Source organism: Lepus europaeus, chromosome X (genome assembly GCF_033115175.1).
Source record: "Lepus europaeus isolate LE1 chromosome X, mLepTim1.pri, whole genome shotgun sequence".
Taxonomy (NCBI): Eukaryota; Metazoa; Chordata; class Mammalia; order Lagomorpha; family Leporidae; genus Lepus; species Lepus europaeus.
Window position 1 is genome coordinate 43,464,861 of NC_084850.1, and position 16,652 is coordinate 43,481,512.

Below are 16,652 nucleotides of genomic sequence, written 5' to 3' on the forward strand. Positions count from 1 at the left end.
CAAGCCTACTCCTGCGGGCACTAGGCACTATGGACCAGGAGCTTCTCCCCGCGGGCACTAGGCACTGGGGACCTGGGAGAGAGGCTGAGCCACCTCTGGTTTACAGCGTCTGAGAGTCCCCTTATATACAGTTTCTAGAGGCTAGCCCCGCCCACATTCCGACCCCCCAGGGTCCCGTCGTCATGGCAACGGCAGTTTGTGGTTAGGCCATCTAGTTAGGCCGTCCGTTTTCAAGTCTTACCTGCTAGGGTGGTTACCACTCTACTTTTCTTTCAAGCTGCGCGCTACTGCGCTTCTTTCAAAGGGCTCTACAGTTACTTTGTTTCAAATGGCGCTACAATTACTTTCTCCATGAATGGTTCCCTAACATGAACTACATGTTATACTCAGCACTTCAAAATTTTCAGTTCACTAGTCTAGGTGAGATAATACATAAATAACATGCATGATTGCTATTTATAAAATATCCGCTTTCTAGTTCAAGTCTGTGCTCAGTAATCACAGTACAAATGCTTAAGATGCTCCAAATAATTAACATCTGTGGACATAAATGTCATTCTTCCATCATAACATTCACAATATGTAATGGAATTCCTAATAGCTCACCTAAACATGGACAAAAGATGCAAAACAAGAACAAAAATAGAACAGGAATGGAAAACAACACAGTATGCAGGCATTTACAAAGCCTAATGTGGAATTTCAGCAACTATACTGTTAATGTAAATGTTGACTTTTATTACCTTAACCTACAAATTATGCACAAATGCCTGTAAGACAGGTTTCCCTTTTGATTTATAGCATAATTTAAAGGTGATAAGTGTTTTTAATAGAAAACAAACTTATAAAATTTTTTCACACAATATAAAGTGTACTCTGGTTTTGCATGTGAGGGGCTGCTGGTTTAATTCTACCATACACCAAGATTTGCCACAATAGTTAAGGGAAGATAAAGGCAGGCTAACAGAAGTCACCAGTACAACAGTTTATTTCAATTTGACTGTAGTCGCTGTTTATCATCTGACCAGATTACAAAAGTACCAGGAGACACCTTAGTTCATCCTTCTAATAAGTCTGCTGATTTGGCCTTCCCTGTTGCCAGCATCTCCACCATCTACAAAATGGGTGGTCTTTTTCTTCATCTCATGTAGGGCAGAAGATGGCCACAAGAAGTTATTTGCTTCCTTGAAGTGTTTCCCAACAGTATAGATCCCGTGAATCAGATCCTCCATGCAGATGATATTGTATTTACCAAGAGAATGGGCGATCACAGTGTTAACTGTCAAAGCAACTCACTTCTTATTGATTTGCCATAGCCACGCTTGTAAATTAGTTCATTTACTGACTTTAGATTTGGGTGCCCCTGTGCAATATATAGTTCCACAGTCCTCATCACGTTAATCAAAGCCTTGTTGAGTTGAGCAAAGGTGCCTCTGAAGATCTGATAACGGCCAAGAAGCTGCAACACTTTTCAGACTTTGGGGCTCACACCATTGATACCTCTGATCCTGATGACAAAGGCCAACTTGGGTTGTGCAGGTATGTAGAAATTGCCAGCCTTTCATGCCATCCTCGCCATCCGAATTTCAGTTCTGTACATCTTCCTGTATTCCTTGTGTTAGTGCTTAGCTTTTTCATAGAGAACCTTCCTCCTTGCCTTTTGAAGCATCTTTTGGGCAGACTTCTTCCTCAGGTGTTCAATCTGCAGCTCTGAGGAATTTCTCCACTTTTTCTTCAGGGTTTCTGGCACAGGAGGAACCTTCTTCTTCTCTTCAGCACCCTCCATGGTTCCAGCTGGAAAAGAATAATAAAGCAAACTTTAAAAAATGAGATAATTTGGGGGGGGAGGGAGAGAGAGAATGAGAGTATTATCAATACACAGTGAACTAGGGAGGAATCCTAGAACTCTTGGAGATGACCTAGCCCTCCTCGGAACATGTAAAAGTCAGGACCATACAAAGCAATTAGCCTTCTGTGGCAATAAACCAAGTAACTGTCTATAATCATGTGACAGAATGATCTAGGAACACAAAAGAGGCTTTGATGATATCCCCTAATCACAAGTCCCTAAGCAAACTCATCTTGCAATGCAGAAATAGTCCCCAAACATCATCCGTTAATTAAGCATGCATGTGTTCCACTCATTTATGCTACATTTCTTGGAGGTATCTATGGCAGTTAAGCTATTTGTTTTATGTTAACAGTCATGGTTTTTCTGTGAGAAGGAGAAAGATTAACCAGGACTAACATTTGTTCACGTCCTACTATGTGCCATCTACTCAATATAGGATTTCTCATGTAAACTTCAGAAAGTCACTGCAAAGATGATATTGTGTGTTTCTATTTGTAGATGGCCAAAGAGAAGCTGATGGAGGCTAAGAAAATGTTTCAGAATCACACATGAAGTAAAGGGTAAGAAATGCGGTTCCAGTTGGTACCCTCATCATGATATGCCATGCATTTTCAATGTTGGCAGCTTTGTTCCTGTATACAGATAATCACTGTTTATTATTGGATGGCAGGGGTCCAAGGGCCCAGACCATGGCCATCTTGCACTGCCTATCCAGCCACATCAGCAGGAAGCTGGATCGGAAATGGAACAGCTGGGACCTGAATGGCACCCACATGGAATGCCGGTGTTACAAGTGGCAGCCCAACCTGCTATGCCATAGTTCCAGCCTATGATCTACTTTTTAAAATAAGCTCTTGGATTATGTTTGTTAATATTTTACTAAAGAATATTATATTTCTTCATATTCAAACATGAAGCTGCCCTATGATATAAATTTTTATGCAACTTTCATTTTAATGCAATTTTTAAAAGATTTATTTGTTTATTTATTTGAAAGGAAGAGAGAGAGGGAGAGGGAGAGGGGGAGAGAGAAAGAGGGGGTGAGAGAGAGAGAGAGAATCTTCCATTTGCTGGTTCACTCCCCAAATGGCCACAATGGCCGGGGATGAGCCAGGCCAAAGCCAGGAGCTTTTTCCAGGTCTCCCACATGGGTGCAGGGGCCCAAGCACTTGGGCCATCTTCTGCTGCTTTCCCAGGCTCATTAGCAGGGCAGCTGGATGGGAAGTGGAGTATCTAGGAATCCAACTGGTACCCATATAGGATACTGGTACCTAGATGGGATGCCGGTGCTGCAAGTGGCCCCTTTACCTGCTTTGCCACAGTGCCAGCCCTTTTAATGACATTTTTTAAATGGAAGTAACATTTTAATGAAAAATAACTGCATTCATAAACCAAAACATTATAGTTATCTTTTTTACCCAAATAAACCTTATTTAATGGGTACAAATTTCGTAAGTACAACTTTAGGAATATAGTGATTCTTCCCACCATTCCTGCCTTCCCACCCCGTTTCTTTCTCCCATTCCCAATCCCATTCCCATTCTCCATTAAGACTCATTTTCAATTAACTTTATACACAGAAGACCAATTCTGTACTAAGATTTCAACAATTTGCACACACACACACAAAATTGTTTGAGAACAAATTTTGCATTTAACTCTCATAATACAGCTTATTGAGGAAAGAGATCCTGCGTGGGAAGTAAATGCACAGTGATTCCTGTTGATAATTTAACAATTAAAATTCTTACATATGATGTCAGTGATCATCCGAGGGTGTTGACATGAGCTACCAAGGCAATGGAAGCCTTTTGAGTCCACAAACTCCATCAGTTTTTAGACAGGGCCATATGCAAAGTGGAAGTTCTCTCCTCCCTTCAGAGAAAAGTACATCCTTCTTTGATGGATACTTCTTTCCACTGGAATCTCAATCAAAAATATCCTTCATGTAGGACATTTTTTTTTGCCACAGTGTTTTGGCTTTTCATGCCTGAAATGCTCTCATGGATTTTTCAGCCAGACCAGAATGCCTTAAGGGCTAATTCTGAGGTCAGAGTGCTATTTAAAGCAATTGTTATTCTATGAGTCTGCTGTATGGACTGCTTCCCATGTTGGAACATTCTCTCCTTTTTAATTATGTCTATTATTATTACCAGACACTTGATCTTATTTATATGATCCCTTTAACACTTAATCTTATCTGTATGATCATTTTAACACTCAAGATAGATGCCATTGTTTTGACACAATTTCCTGCTCCCTTTGGAACTAAGACCTCTAGTAGAGTAGGAGTATAAGGTCTTAGGGATCAAAAGCAAAATTGTTTCTAGTGGGTTACTGGAAGTAATAGTGAGAGATGCTATTTACACTTCTACTCCTTGATTTCTGGACACTTGAATTCTAGCTATGGGAGAAAAAGCACCATATATTACATACCGATCCAGAGCTCCTGCAAGTTTCAAAAGAATCTTGTTCCAGTCCTGCAAGGTACTGACACCTAGCTGAGATTGCAATTGAGAATTTCAAAGGACTGTTATACTATTCTATTAAACAAAGGGCTTCAGTATGCTGGGGAAAATGATCAGTGAATTCTGTGAGCACAGGATCATTGTCATACTACTTTTGCTTGAATTCCATCCTGTGATTGGAAGAAATGCTACATGGAACACCATAATCCCACCGAGAGGATTTCCCTTCGCCTCTGTCCTTCAGGGACACCCCAAGACCACTTTTGAGTGCTGTCTCCACATCATGCAGGCCGCCTGTAAACCAGAAACAAGTCTTCTCTTCCTCTGTCAATTTATCCTACGGAACTTTCCATGAGGCCACAGGTGTAGGTTTGGAGCAATAATACAGTTAAACATGGGATCATGGGCACTTGTAGCCACTTTACATAACTTATTTGTGCCTTCCAAGCCTGCTTGGGATCAAATTCATATAACTTCCATTTGATCTGGAGTGCTGTTGTGTGCATGCAACTTTATGTTTAGGTGATTCAGGTAACATACAGTTCATGATAGGCAGTTCAAGCACCATGGTAACTTGGTGGCAGATATTTAAGCATATAGTCTCTACTAAGGCCAGTAGCAGACCAAGAGATATTTCTCAAATGGAGATTATCTTCAGAAGATGATAATTTTGCTCCAAAATACTTAGAGCCAAAGACTCCAAACAACATTCCTTTCTGCCACTGATACCTCAAGGACCCTTGGATCTATTGGATCATTGTTCCCAAGAGACACAGCAGCTTGCATAGCAGCCTGGACTTATGGAGTTTCTCATGTTCTCTGCCATATTTAAAATTAGCATCTTATTGGATCAGTGCTTGTTAAATGGGCTGGAGCAACACACCAATGAGGAATATGTTTCTTTCAAAATCAAAAGAAGCCCATTAGGTGACGTGTCTCTTTTTTGATTATAGGAAGGTCTAGGTGCTACAACTTATCCTTCTCTTAGAAGGGATATCTCAACATACCATACACCTCTGGACCTCTAGATATTTCACTAAGGTAGAAGGCTCCTGAATTTTTAAATTAAACTTATGTCTCATTTTCTGATATGCAAGTGTTTTATTAATAAGTTTAGAGTTACTACTACTTCTTCTTGGCCCTATCAGCATAGTCTAATCAATATAAAGGATCAGTTTGACATCTTTTAGCTGGGAAAGACAATCAAGATCTTGAGAATTAAATCATAAAATTTGGTTAGAGAGTTGATATTCCCTTGATACAGGACAATGGTGATGTCTTAATGGCCTTGCCAGCTAAAGGAAAATGGCTTCTAGAAGTCTTTACTAATAGAAAGAAAAAAGTATTTTTCAGATCAATAGCTGCATACAATCTATTAATTTGCTCAAGCAAGGAAATCACATCCAGTATAGCAGATGGCAATTGGAGTCACCACTGATCAAACTTAATGATAATCCACCATCATTCCTTTCATGTTCCATCTGTATTTTACACAAGGCCAAATAGAAGAGTTGAAAGGGGATGTGGAGGATGGCATTGTGGTGCAGTGGGTTATACTGCCACTTGTGGGGCCAGCATCCCATATCCATAGTGCTGGTTCGGGTTCCAGCTGCTCTGCTTCAGATATAGCTCTCTCTTAATGAGCCTAGGAAAGCAGCAGAGGATGGGCCTAAGTACCTGAGCCTCCCCACCCATGTTGGAGACCCAGATTGCTTTCTGGGCTCCTGGCTTCTTCCAGGCCATTGGAGCAATATGATGAGTGAACCAGAAGATGGATTATCTCTATTGCCCTGTTAATCTACCTTTCAAATAAATAAATATTAAAAATAATACATTTTATACCTAAAATTTCTTAAGAAAGTAGAGTTTGACTATTCTTATCACAAAAAGGAAACTATGTGAGGTGATCAATATGTTTGATTGTGGTAATAATTTTCATAGTGTGTACATATATCAAGTCAACACGTTGTACACAATTTAAGGGTTGACAGTTGGTGAGACAGTTACTATTGCCACTTGTGATGCCTGCATCCCATATCAGAGTGCCTAAGTTCCAGTCCTGGCTCTGCTTCCAGTTCCAGCTTCCTGCTAATGTGTACTTTTGGAGGCAGTAGGTTATGGCTCAAGTATTTGGGGTTCTACTTGGATTGAGTTTCCAGCTTCAAGGCCCTGGTTGTTACAGCCATTTGGAAGAGTGCACCAACCAATGGAAAATCTCTCTGTCTGTCTCCATCTCTCTGTCTCTCCCTTTCAAATAAATAAGGAATTAAGACTTCAAAAAATAAACATGCAAAATTTCATTTGTCAATGATATCTCAATAAATCTGAAAAAGAATTACTGGCTGCAAATGAACACTAGAAAAACAAATAAAATGACTAAAATGTACTAAGTACTAATTGCTTTTAATGTTTTGATTAGTTTACGTTCACAGCGCCATTATGACGTAAATATGGTTTTCATTCTCATTTTATAGATGAAAAACTGAAGGAGAGTGAATAAAGACTTTGTCTAAGATTGCACAGTCAGTGAGTGGGACACCTTGGATTTGTACCCAGTAAATCAGGCTCCAGAGCTTGGGAAAATGTCGAGTACTTGTTAATTGACAGAAGCATTCCACACAAGCATGCATGTTTTAGGAGATATTCAAGGTAATACTCGGTGTGTTGATATAATTATACAAGATAACTAGACTCAGGGACAAAAAGGTAGACTATGACATGATTAAGAGCACATTCATTGCAGTTGTAGCCGATTGAACAAGGACAGAAGCCTCAGCCATTTTAGCTTCTTGTAACCCCTGCCTTCTTTCAAGAGATCATTTCTGTCTCACACCCTATTGTTCCCCCTCCACCGCATTCTCCCACTGGTTTGGAAGCCAGTGGTTCAAACCTGAAGAACCAGTATGGAGAAGCTCACCTCTGCCTACTGTCCTCCCACCCCCACTGTTATATATTAATGTTAGCCATCGCAAAACACACCGGACGCCGGAGTAAGGGAAAGGGTTTATTGGGGAACACCCTACAGACCAGAGTGAAGGGGCAGCGAAGGAAAAAGAGAAAGAGAGTATAAGAGACAGAGAGACAGAGGAGAGAAGATAGAGTAGAGAGACGAGCAAAGAGAGAGGAGAGAGCGCAGGAGAGAAGAACCAAGAGCGAAGAGAACAGAGGAGGAGGCTAGAGAGAGGAACCGAGAGAGAAGAGTCAAGACCAAGAGAGAAGAACCGAGAGAGTATGTGTTCAGGAACAGGCCCTTTTAAAACTTCACCCGAGGGCGGGCAGGGAAGCAGGGGCATCGAATCCCATTAGGATGGAGGTGGAGCCTGGCTCAGGTAGCTGGGCCATGCGGCCACCTGGCTACAACTGCACCAGTTTCCTAACATTCCCCCCTTTTGTTTTTTATAAAGCAGGGTTTGTATGGGACTATATTAGTCCTAAAAAGTCCAGGAGGGGTAGAGGAATGATGATCTGTCTTTAGATCTACTTCCTGCTGACATGGGGCAACGAGGTACTCTTCGCTGGCGTGGGGAGATGTCTCAAGTCGCTGTCTCCTGAGTGGGGAGCCAAGTATATTCCTGTAGCAGCATTTGGTTGACTGCCTGGTTGCTGAAGGCCTTCATCTACAACTGCACCAGTTTCCTAACACCCACCCCTACCTAGCCCACCTAAGATTGTTGGACCTCTCAGTTGTAGAGATGCCCACTTGCTCGAGAGGACGCCCAAAAATCCAGACTCCAGACCAGTTGATGCAAAAAGCATGAGGTATTTATTGTACGTTTGCGCAAACGGGCCCCCACCTAAGGCGGTGAGGAGCCCTGAGCGGCAGTTTCACACAGGTTATATAGAGGGATAACTAGCATACCGGAGAATGCTGAGGAGAGTACTGAGACTCTCCGAAGGGGGAGTGGCAGCTCTGCTCTGGGCATGCCTAGAGGTTCTCTAAAGGGGATAGACTTTTCCTTCCCAGAGAACGTGCCTGCTGGACCCTGGGGAACATCTAACCTCTTAAGAAGCCCCTGATATCTGCCCAGGCCTAGTTTCTTGTCCCTCTCCCCCATAAGGGTCCTTCATTCCCTCCTTTTCTTTTTGCAAAGATTTTAATCTTAAAATCTATTGAACCGGCCTGGGGAGAACCTGCCTCACTGGAGGGAGGAAACTCTGTTCTTGCTGGACTGGGTTAGGTTCCACGTTAACAATTGCGGACCATGGGGATTGGAAAAACAATGGGGAAAGGCCAGGAACATCATAAATATTAAACAGTTTTTTTGAAAGTCTTAGCTTGAGTGGGTTCTGAGTGCGCTGGAGCTTCCATTTGGCTGGTCTATCCAGATCCTCGGGGCCCTGGGGAGGTGGTGCTTGCTTCACGTGTGAGGCGTGGACCCAAGCAGCGATTCCGTCGACCTTGAGAGCGGTGGAAGTTGTCAACAGCACAGTGAAGGGGCCTTTCCACCGGGGCTCTAGAGTCTTAGATTGGTGCCTTCGGACATACACAGCATCAAGGATGTGGAATGGTTGTCGTCTTGGGTTGGTAGGCTGCTGCAAGAGGTTTCCAGACCTGGTTCTGGATGATCTGGAGTGCTCTCAACCGGGCCTGTAACTTAGGGGCATCGGCAACGGAGTCACTGGCAAGGTCAAGCAAGCCTGCTACTGGTGGGGGCCCTCCATAAAGGATTTCGTATGGTGTCAGCCCGCAATGAGAGGGCGTGTTTCGGACCCGGAACAACACCATAGGGAGGAGTTGGACCCAGTCTTTAACACCAGTCTCCAACGCTAATTTAGTCAAGGTCTCTTTAATTATTCTGTTCATTCTTTCTACCTGTCCTGAACTTTGGGGTCTATAGGCACAGTGCAATTTCCAATTTATGCCTAATGCTTTGGCCACCAACTGACTTACCTGGGAGACAAACGCTGGGCCATTGTCGGACCCGATTACCTTAGGCAAGCCGAACCGGGGGAAGATCTCCTCTATGATCTTCTTGACGACCACCTGGGCGGTTTCCCGTTTTGTGGGGAATGCCTCAGTCCATCCGGAGAAGGTGTCTACAAAAACTAGAAGATACTTATTCCCATAACTGCCCGGCCTTATCTCAGTGAAATCGACCTCCCAGTTGATTCCTGGTCGGTCTCCTCTTACCCTAGCTCCCTCCGGGAGCTTGAGGTGTCTGGCATTTACCTTGGCACACGGAACACAGGATTCAGTCACCTGCTGGGCTAAAGAGTCAAGTCCGGGGATGTAGTAAGACTGCCTATCTTCCTGTAAGGCTGCTTTTAGCTTTTTGTATCCCAAATGAGTCCATTGATGGAGGCTGGTAATTATTTCTTTAGCCAATTGATGTGGCAAGACTATTTTCTCTCCGAGCCTCCAAACCCTTATTTGTTCATCATACTCTGCACCGAGCCGCTGAATCGTATCTAAGTCTTGGTCCGAATAGAGGAAAGGTGGTTCCCTCGATACTTGGGTGGGCTCAATTGTCTTTAACGGGAGCACCTGTTGGCTCAGGGCTGCCGCCCTAGCGGCCTCGTCTGCCATCCTGTTTCCCCTTGCTACGGAATCGTCTCCTCGTTGGTGCCCGGGGCAATGAATTGCTGAGGAGAATGCTGAGGAGAGTGGCAGCTCTGCTCAGTTTCAGCGGCAAGGAGGAGGTCGTCCACATATTGCAGGAGGACCAGGTCCGGATGGTTGACTCGGAAGTCGGCCAAATCTAGGTGCAGAGCTTCATCAAACAAGGTAGGCGAGTTTTTAAATCCTTAAGGCAACCTTGTCCAGGTGAGTTGTCCTGAAAACCCGGTCTCTGAGTCTTTCCACTCAAAAGCAAAGATGGATTGGCTCTGAGGGCTCAGTCTTAAACAAAAGAATGCACCTTTTAGATCTAACACAGTGCACCATACGTGGGTCGGAGGCAAGGTACTTAGCAGATTGTAGGGGTTGGGCACCGTGGGATGCATATCCTCCGCTCTCCCGTTAACCTCCCGCAAGTCCTGTACCGGGCGGCAGTCACCCGTACCAGGCCTCTCTACTGGTAGTAGGGGGGGCGCTCCAAGGTGAACGACAAGGTTTTAAAATGCCTAGGTGTAACAGTCTCTGGATATGTGGCCGGATACCTTCCTTAGCTTCCTTGCCCATCGGATATTGACGAACTGACACGGGAATGGCCGTGGGCTTCAGATCAAGGGAGGCCGGTTGATGGCCAGCCCTATTCCCGCAGTCTCTGCCCAGGCCTGAGGAAAATCTTGGAGCTTAAAGGCCCTTTTTCTGAAGTCAGTACTGAGTGCTGGGCTCCCGTGTCAATCAGGAAGGTTACCGGTCTGCCCCCCACTTCAAGGGTTATCCTGGGCTCAGGGGGGGGGGCTCCTGGCCCTGACTCACCTAGTCGTCTTCTTCCAGGGACAGGATTGGAACTGATCTCCTCTTTGGTCCCTGTGTTTTCTTCGGGCAGTCTTTGACCCAGTGTCCTCTTTCTTTACAATAGGCACATTGATCTCTTTCCACCCGAGGCTTTCGTTTGTCTCCCAAGTCCCTATTCTGTCCTGGTCTACTCCTTTCTGTATCCTGCATTACGGTGGCCAAAATTCTACTAAGCTCTCGATTACGTTTTTTGTCTCTTTTGTCTTCCCTTTCCTCCTGCTCCTTGCGGATCCTTTCCTCCTTCTCCTCTCGGATCTCCCTTTTGTTGTAAATCTTTTCTGCCTCCTTTATTAAATCTTGTATAATACGGTAGGCTTCCATTAATCTTTCTAGGAAGCCTGCCGGCGTTTCCTCAGCCCCCTGCACTACTGCACATACCTTGGCCAAATTGGTGGGGCGCTTTCCAGCCCCTCTGAGACCCGCGAGGAGAATCTGGTGGTAAAGACAAAGTCGCTCCCTACCAGCAACGGTGGTGTAGTCCCAATCAGGACGAGTTGAGGGAAACGCCTCCTCGATTTCATTTAGCAGTAGGGTCAGTCGGCCATCTGCTCCAGGGACGTTTTTCCGTGCCTCAAGGTAGACACGCTGCTTTTCCTCAGTAGTGAGGAGGGTCTGCAGGAGCTGCTGACAATCATCCCAGGTGGGCTGATGAGTCAATAAAATTGACTCAATCAGCCCAGTCAGAGCCTGGGGGTCCTGAGAGAAAGAGGGGTTATGGGTTTTCCAATTATAAAGATCGGAAGCAGAAAATGGCCAGTACTGCATCTGGCCAGCCACCGAGCGAAGAGGAAAAGCCTGCGAATTCCAGACGCTTCCCGAGCCCCCTGCCTGCCCCTGACGGAGGCGCAGGCGGCTGGAGGGCGGGGGAGGCGCTGAGACTTCTTCCCCTGCCCTCGTGGAATCAAGGGGTGGTGCAGAAGGTTGCACATCCCGCTCTGGTTATTGTGGAAGTTCCTGCGGGGGAGCAGGCTGGCCGGGAAGATAGGGTGGGGGAGAGTCAAAGCGCAGAAAGTCCTGATCAGCCGGAAGAACCGGTGGCTTGTCAGGTTTTGGATCTCGAATCTCCTTCAGAGGGTATAGGGAGGAGGTTGGCACAACCGGGATAGGAGGAGGGGGTAACGGGGTCCGTATGGGCTCCGTCGGGAAGGAGAAGGGTTCTATCCAGGGAGGGGGATTACGTGAAAGATCCTCCCACGTAGTAATGTAGGGCACCTGATCAGGGTGTCCATTTGATCCTGGCTGAAAGACCCGTGCCTTAATCTGTAAAATAATATCGAGGTTAAAAGTGCCGTTCCTTGGCCAGCCGACCTCGAAGGCCGGCCACTCTGAGGAACAGAATTTTGCCCATTGTTTCCTTTTAACCTCCAATGAGAGGTGGCGCGCGCGTTCTCGAACGTCCTTCCAGTGATCTAGAGTGAGACTTAAAGGGGTGGTTATTTGTTGACCCATGTGTGCAAGGATTTTAGCCCAAACAAAAAGAACAGCCAATGCACAAACATATACAATAAGTAAGACAAACCCCATGGCTTGCGCTAATTTTGGGAGCGGCTACCTGACCAGCCCTCCCCGGGAAGGAGGGAGACTTGGTCTCCGACCCACCTCCAGACCACCCCGGGTGCGTCTTCCGGGGGAACAGACCGAGGGTTTCCCCTCATACCCCGGAGCGTCCTCCGGGGAACGGACCAGGGGTTGCTGGGCACGCCTGCCTCCCCCACTGGTCCGGAACGGACCAGGGGTTGCAGGGCACGCCTGCCTCCCCCACTGGTCCCACAGAGTCAGGTCAGATACTGGCCAGTCAGAATACTTCAGTCAGAATCCAGTCAGAATACTCAAGACAAAGAACAACAGACAGAAAACACTTAATTATACCTCCAACTGGTCCTGCAGAGAATGGGTCTGAGGGCGACCTCGAGCCCCACGTTGGGCGCCAAAATGTTGGACCTCTCAGTTGTAGAGATGCCCACTTGCTCGAGAGGACGCCCAAAAATCCAGACTCCAGACCAGTTGATGCAAAAAGCATGAGGTATTTATTGTACGTTTGCGCAAACGGGCCCCCACCTAAGGCGGTGAGGAGCCCTGAGCGGCAGTTTCACACAGGTTATATAGAGGGATAACTAGCATACCGGAGAATGCTGAGGAGAGTACTGAGACTCTCCGAAGGGGGAGTGGCAGCTCTGCTCTGGGCATGCCTAGAGGTTCTCTAAAGGGGATAGACTTTTCCTTCCCAGAGAACGTGCCTGCTGGACCCTGGGGAACATCTAACCTCTTAAGAAGCCCCTGATATCTGCCCAGGCCTAGTTTCTTGTCCCTCTCCCCCATAAGGGTCCTTCAAGATATAAAAAGGCCCATCCTAATGGGGTCTGGGCCCTCTACCACATGTTCAAGTCTGTGTGCACACTGGCAGTTGATCAACCTCTGCAAATTTATTTTCTTTGAATAAATTCTGTCTGGCTGCAAGTTCGTATCCTGTCTCCTCTCTGTTTCTGTCCCCTTTTTCTTACTTTTGGTGCCCCATGTGAAGAGGCACCAATCTGCACACTTTTTTCTTACAATGGCAACAGAAACCATGGTGCAGGGTGATAAGGAGTCAGTGGGAAGTGACAAATGTTAATAAGAATGTAGTAAACTATTTTTGGAATTTTGACTTTGGAAGAGAATAAGGAGAGAGACAGAGAGCTGGAGACAGAGACAGAGAAGCAACGATAGACAAGAAAATTACTATGACTAATTGGAGATGAAGGATACACGGAAGGATTAAAATCTTCAGTTCCTTGAAACTTGAGCACATTTAAAAGTTAACGAGATGAGAAAGCATCTCATCTCAGATTTAACCCTTGAATTTTCCCATAGATTATATTCGCCCCTTGTCCTCTTATTTCCACTTTGGAGCTCATAGGTGCTTCCAACAGAATGTATGGTTTAAATTTAATAAACATTTAGCTATTTGTAAAGAAAGAGTGGAGTATTCTATATCTGAAAGAAATGCTAATGGATCATGGGGATTTGCTTCTCAGGGATGCAGCAGGTGGCTGAAATCCTTACACATTTTCTTGTGATTATTGATTATTTACATTTCTTCTTCCATGCAGTGTTTACAAATTTTATCCTTTTAACTATACCTCTTGATGTATTAAGCTTAATGGCTCTCATAGATCCATAGATAGATAATTTCAACAGATACTTATTGGGTATACATTATTTGACAGACACTTCAACTAAAATCTATACCTCTTTCTTCTGAGAATCAGATGTTTATGTTTCCTGGGAATATGCACATGTAGAAATAAAAGTATCACTACTCATCTCCACGTGTGTGAGTTCTCAAGGATAACACTGCATACAATCCAAAAACACCTATCCTTAAGTATTAAAATCTTAACTGGAAATATTTAACATGAGGTAAATGTTTCCATTATGTATATTAACTTCAGTTTCATTTCTATATGCTCGAGTGATTTTTCAGATAAATTAAGAAAGAAAACAAGGCTGGCGCCGCGGCTCAAAAGGCTAATCCTCCGCCTTGCGGCGCCAGCACACCGGGTTCTAGTCCCAGTCGGGGCGCTGGATTCTGTCCCGGTTGCCCCTCTTCCAGGCCAGCTCTCTGCTGTGGCCATGGAGTGCAGTGGAGGATGGCCCAAGTGCTTGGGCCCTGTACCCCATGGGAGACCAGGATAAGCACCTGGCTCCTGCCATCGGATCAGCACGTTGCAACGGCCGCAGTGCGCCAACCGCGGCGGCCATTGGAGGGTGAACCAATGGCAAAGGAAGACCTTTCTCTCTGTCTCTCTCTCTCTCATTGTCCACTCTGCCTGTAAAAAAAGAAAGAAAGAAAGAAAGAAAGAATGAAAGAAAGAAAGAAAGAAAGAAAGAAAGAAAGAAAGAGAAAGAAAGAAAACAATCACTGAACCAGTTAGAGTTTTAAAAAGAAAAATTCCTCCATTTCATGTTATTTCATATACTTTTAATGTATTCTATGCTAATTTCTCAATAATAATAAGTCAAACTGACCCAGAAAGAAGAGTATTTGCAGAAGAACATTGCAACTGAACACTGGGAGCAGGTAGGTACATGGCAGAGCGATGGGTAAGTCAGTTAGCTTGAGCTGGCTGTTTTTGGACAACATCTCTCTGATCTGTGAAGGGATTAATGAGATCCTTTGCAGGAAGGAACGTGTGGTTAAATTGCATGTAACTGATGCACAGACACAGAAATGTGTGTCTATAAAGTACTGAAACCTGCATAAGGTTGGTAGATTGTATCAACGTCATTTTTTGTTTGTGATTTTGTATGTGCTATAGTTACACAAGATATTACCACTGGGGGAAATGGGTAAAAAATAATATTTCTATTATTTCTTACAATTAAGGAGCAATTAAGAAAGAGCTCCTTGATTTCTTATAATTGGATGTATTTCTATAATTATCTAAAGAAATGTTTTAAAGATTTATCTATTTGAAAGAGTTACACTGAGAGAGGAGAGGCAGAGAGAGAGTTCATCCATCAGCTGGTTCACTCCCCAATTGGCTGCAATGGCCGGAGCTGTACCGATCCGAAGCCAGGAGCCAGAAGCTTCTTCTGGGTCTCCGACGTGGGTGCAGGGGCTCAAGGACTTGGGCCATCTTCCACTGCTTTCCCAGGCCATAGCAGAGATCTGGATGGGAAATGGAGCAGCCAGGACTAGAACGGCGCCCATATAGGATGCTGGCACTGCAGGTGGTGGTTTTACCCACTACACCACACCGCCGGCCCCAAAACAAATTTTTTTAAAAGGCATGATCTTCTTGTTCAGGGAAGTAAGAACTAAGAGCTCACCTAACTGACCCCTTGCTATGTTTGAGTCACTGTGTGTGACTTTATATGCATTACCTCTAGGGTAAAAATGCCTCCTAGTTTGCCTTGAACAGTGCTAAATGTTGCCTTTTACCTGGCATAGCATCTAGTTTACCAGTGTATTATCATTACCAGTATTATTACCAATATTTTATTACCAATTTAATATGAATAATACCAATAACATATACCAATATATTATTACCAATATTTATGTTAAGGTAAGCTAGATTTAGTAAACCTTATAGGGATTTCCTTATGTAGCTGTAACAAATAATTACAAACAATACACATTAATTATCTTATAGTGGTAGAAATCAAAAGTCCAAAATGAGTATTCTTGGGTTGGCAAAAGTTGTTGGCAGGGCCTTGGTGCCTCTGAAGGCTCTAGGGAAAAATTTATTTTTTGTCTTCCCTAGTTTCCTATGCTTCGCTGCTTGTATTTCTTGCTTCCTGACCCTTCCTCCATCTTCAAAGCCAGAATCTTACTTTAATTGTCACATTGCCTTCTTCTTTTGCGATAAAATCTCTCTCTGCCTCTTTTTTTTTTTTTAATAAGGATATTTGTCATTATGTTTAGGGCCTATCTGGATAATCCAGGATAACCTCTCCATCTCAAAATCCTTTACTTAGCCACCTTTAAAAATCTGCAACACAGGTCCCAGAGACTAGGACCTGGAAATTCTTGAAGCTCATTACTGACCCTACCACAGGCCTCCATTTTTTTTTTTTTGGCAGGCAGAGTGGATAGTGAGAGAGAGAGACAGAAAGGTCTTCCTTTTTTGCCATTGGTTCACCCTCCAATGGCCGTTGCGGCCGGCGCATCTCGCTGATCCAAAGCCAGGAGCCAGGTGCTTCTCCTGGTCTCCCATGCAGGTGCAGGGCCCAAGCACTTGGGCCATCCTCCACTGCCTTCCCGGGCCATAGCAGAGAGCTGGCCTGGAAGAGGGGCAACCGGGATAGAATCCAGTGCCCCGACCGGGACTAGAACCCAGTGTGCCGGCGCCACAAAGCAGAGGACTAGCCTGTTAAGCCACAGCGCCGGCCCAGGCCTCCATTTTTAATTCCCATTCTTGTGGTTTTGTCTAGTAGTGTGTGG

General features: G+C 44.8%; 1 protein-coding gene and 1 pseudogene across 1 annotated transcript; both read right to left on the bottom strand.

The window, feature by feature from the left end:
* Positions 1-1,052: 1,052 nt before the first annotated feature.
* LOC133753508 (large ribosomal subunit protein uL30-like) lies at positions 1,053-1,786 on the bottom strand (annotated as a pseudogene).
* A 6,772-nt stretch (positions 1,787-8,558) lies between these two features.
* On the bottom strand, positions 8,559-9,859 carry LOC133753533 (uncharacterized). The gene is made up of 2 exons (XM_062184227.1): positions 9,251-9,859; positions 8,559-8,914 (listed from the first exon to the last, which is right to left on the bottom strand). Exons 1-2 carry the CDS (start codon positions 9,845-9,847, stop codon positions 8,813-8,815), a joined length of 699 nt encoding a protein of 232 aa, XP_062040211.1. The 5' UTR covers positions 9,848-9,859; the 3' UTR covers positions 8,559-8,812.
* Between the last annotated feature and the right edge of the window lie 6,793 nt (positions 9,860-16,652).

Coding starts and splice junctions, on each gene's coding strand:
- LOC133753533 (XM_062184227.1), bottom strand. CDS start 9,847: ATGGCAGACGAGGCCGCTAGGGCGGCAGCCCTGAGCCAACAGGTGCTC. Junction 8,915..9,250: donor CCCGGTTCGGCTTGCCTAAG/GTAATCGGGTCC, acceptor GATGCCCCTAAG/TTACAGGCCCGGTTGAGAGC.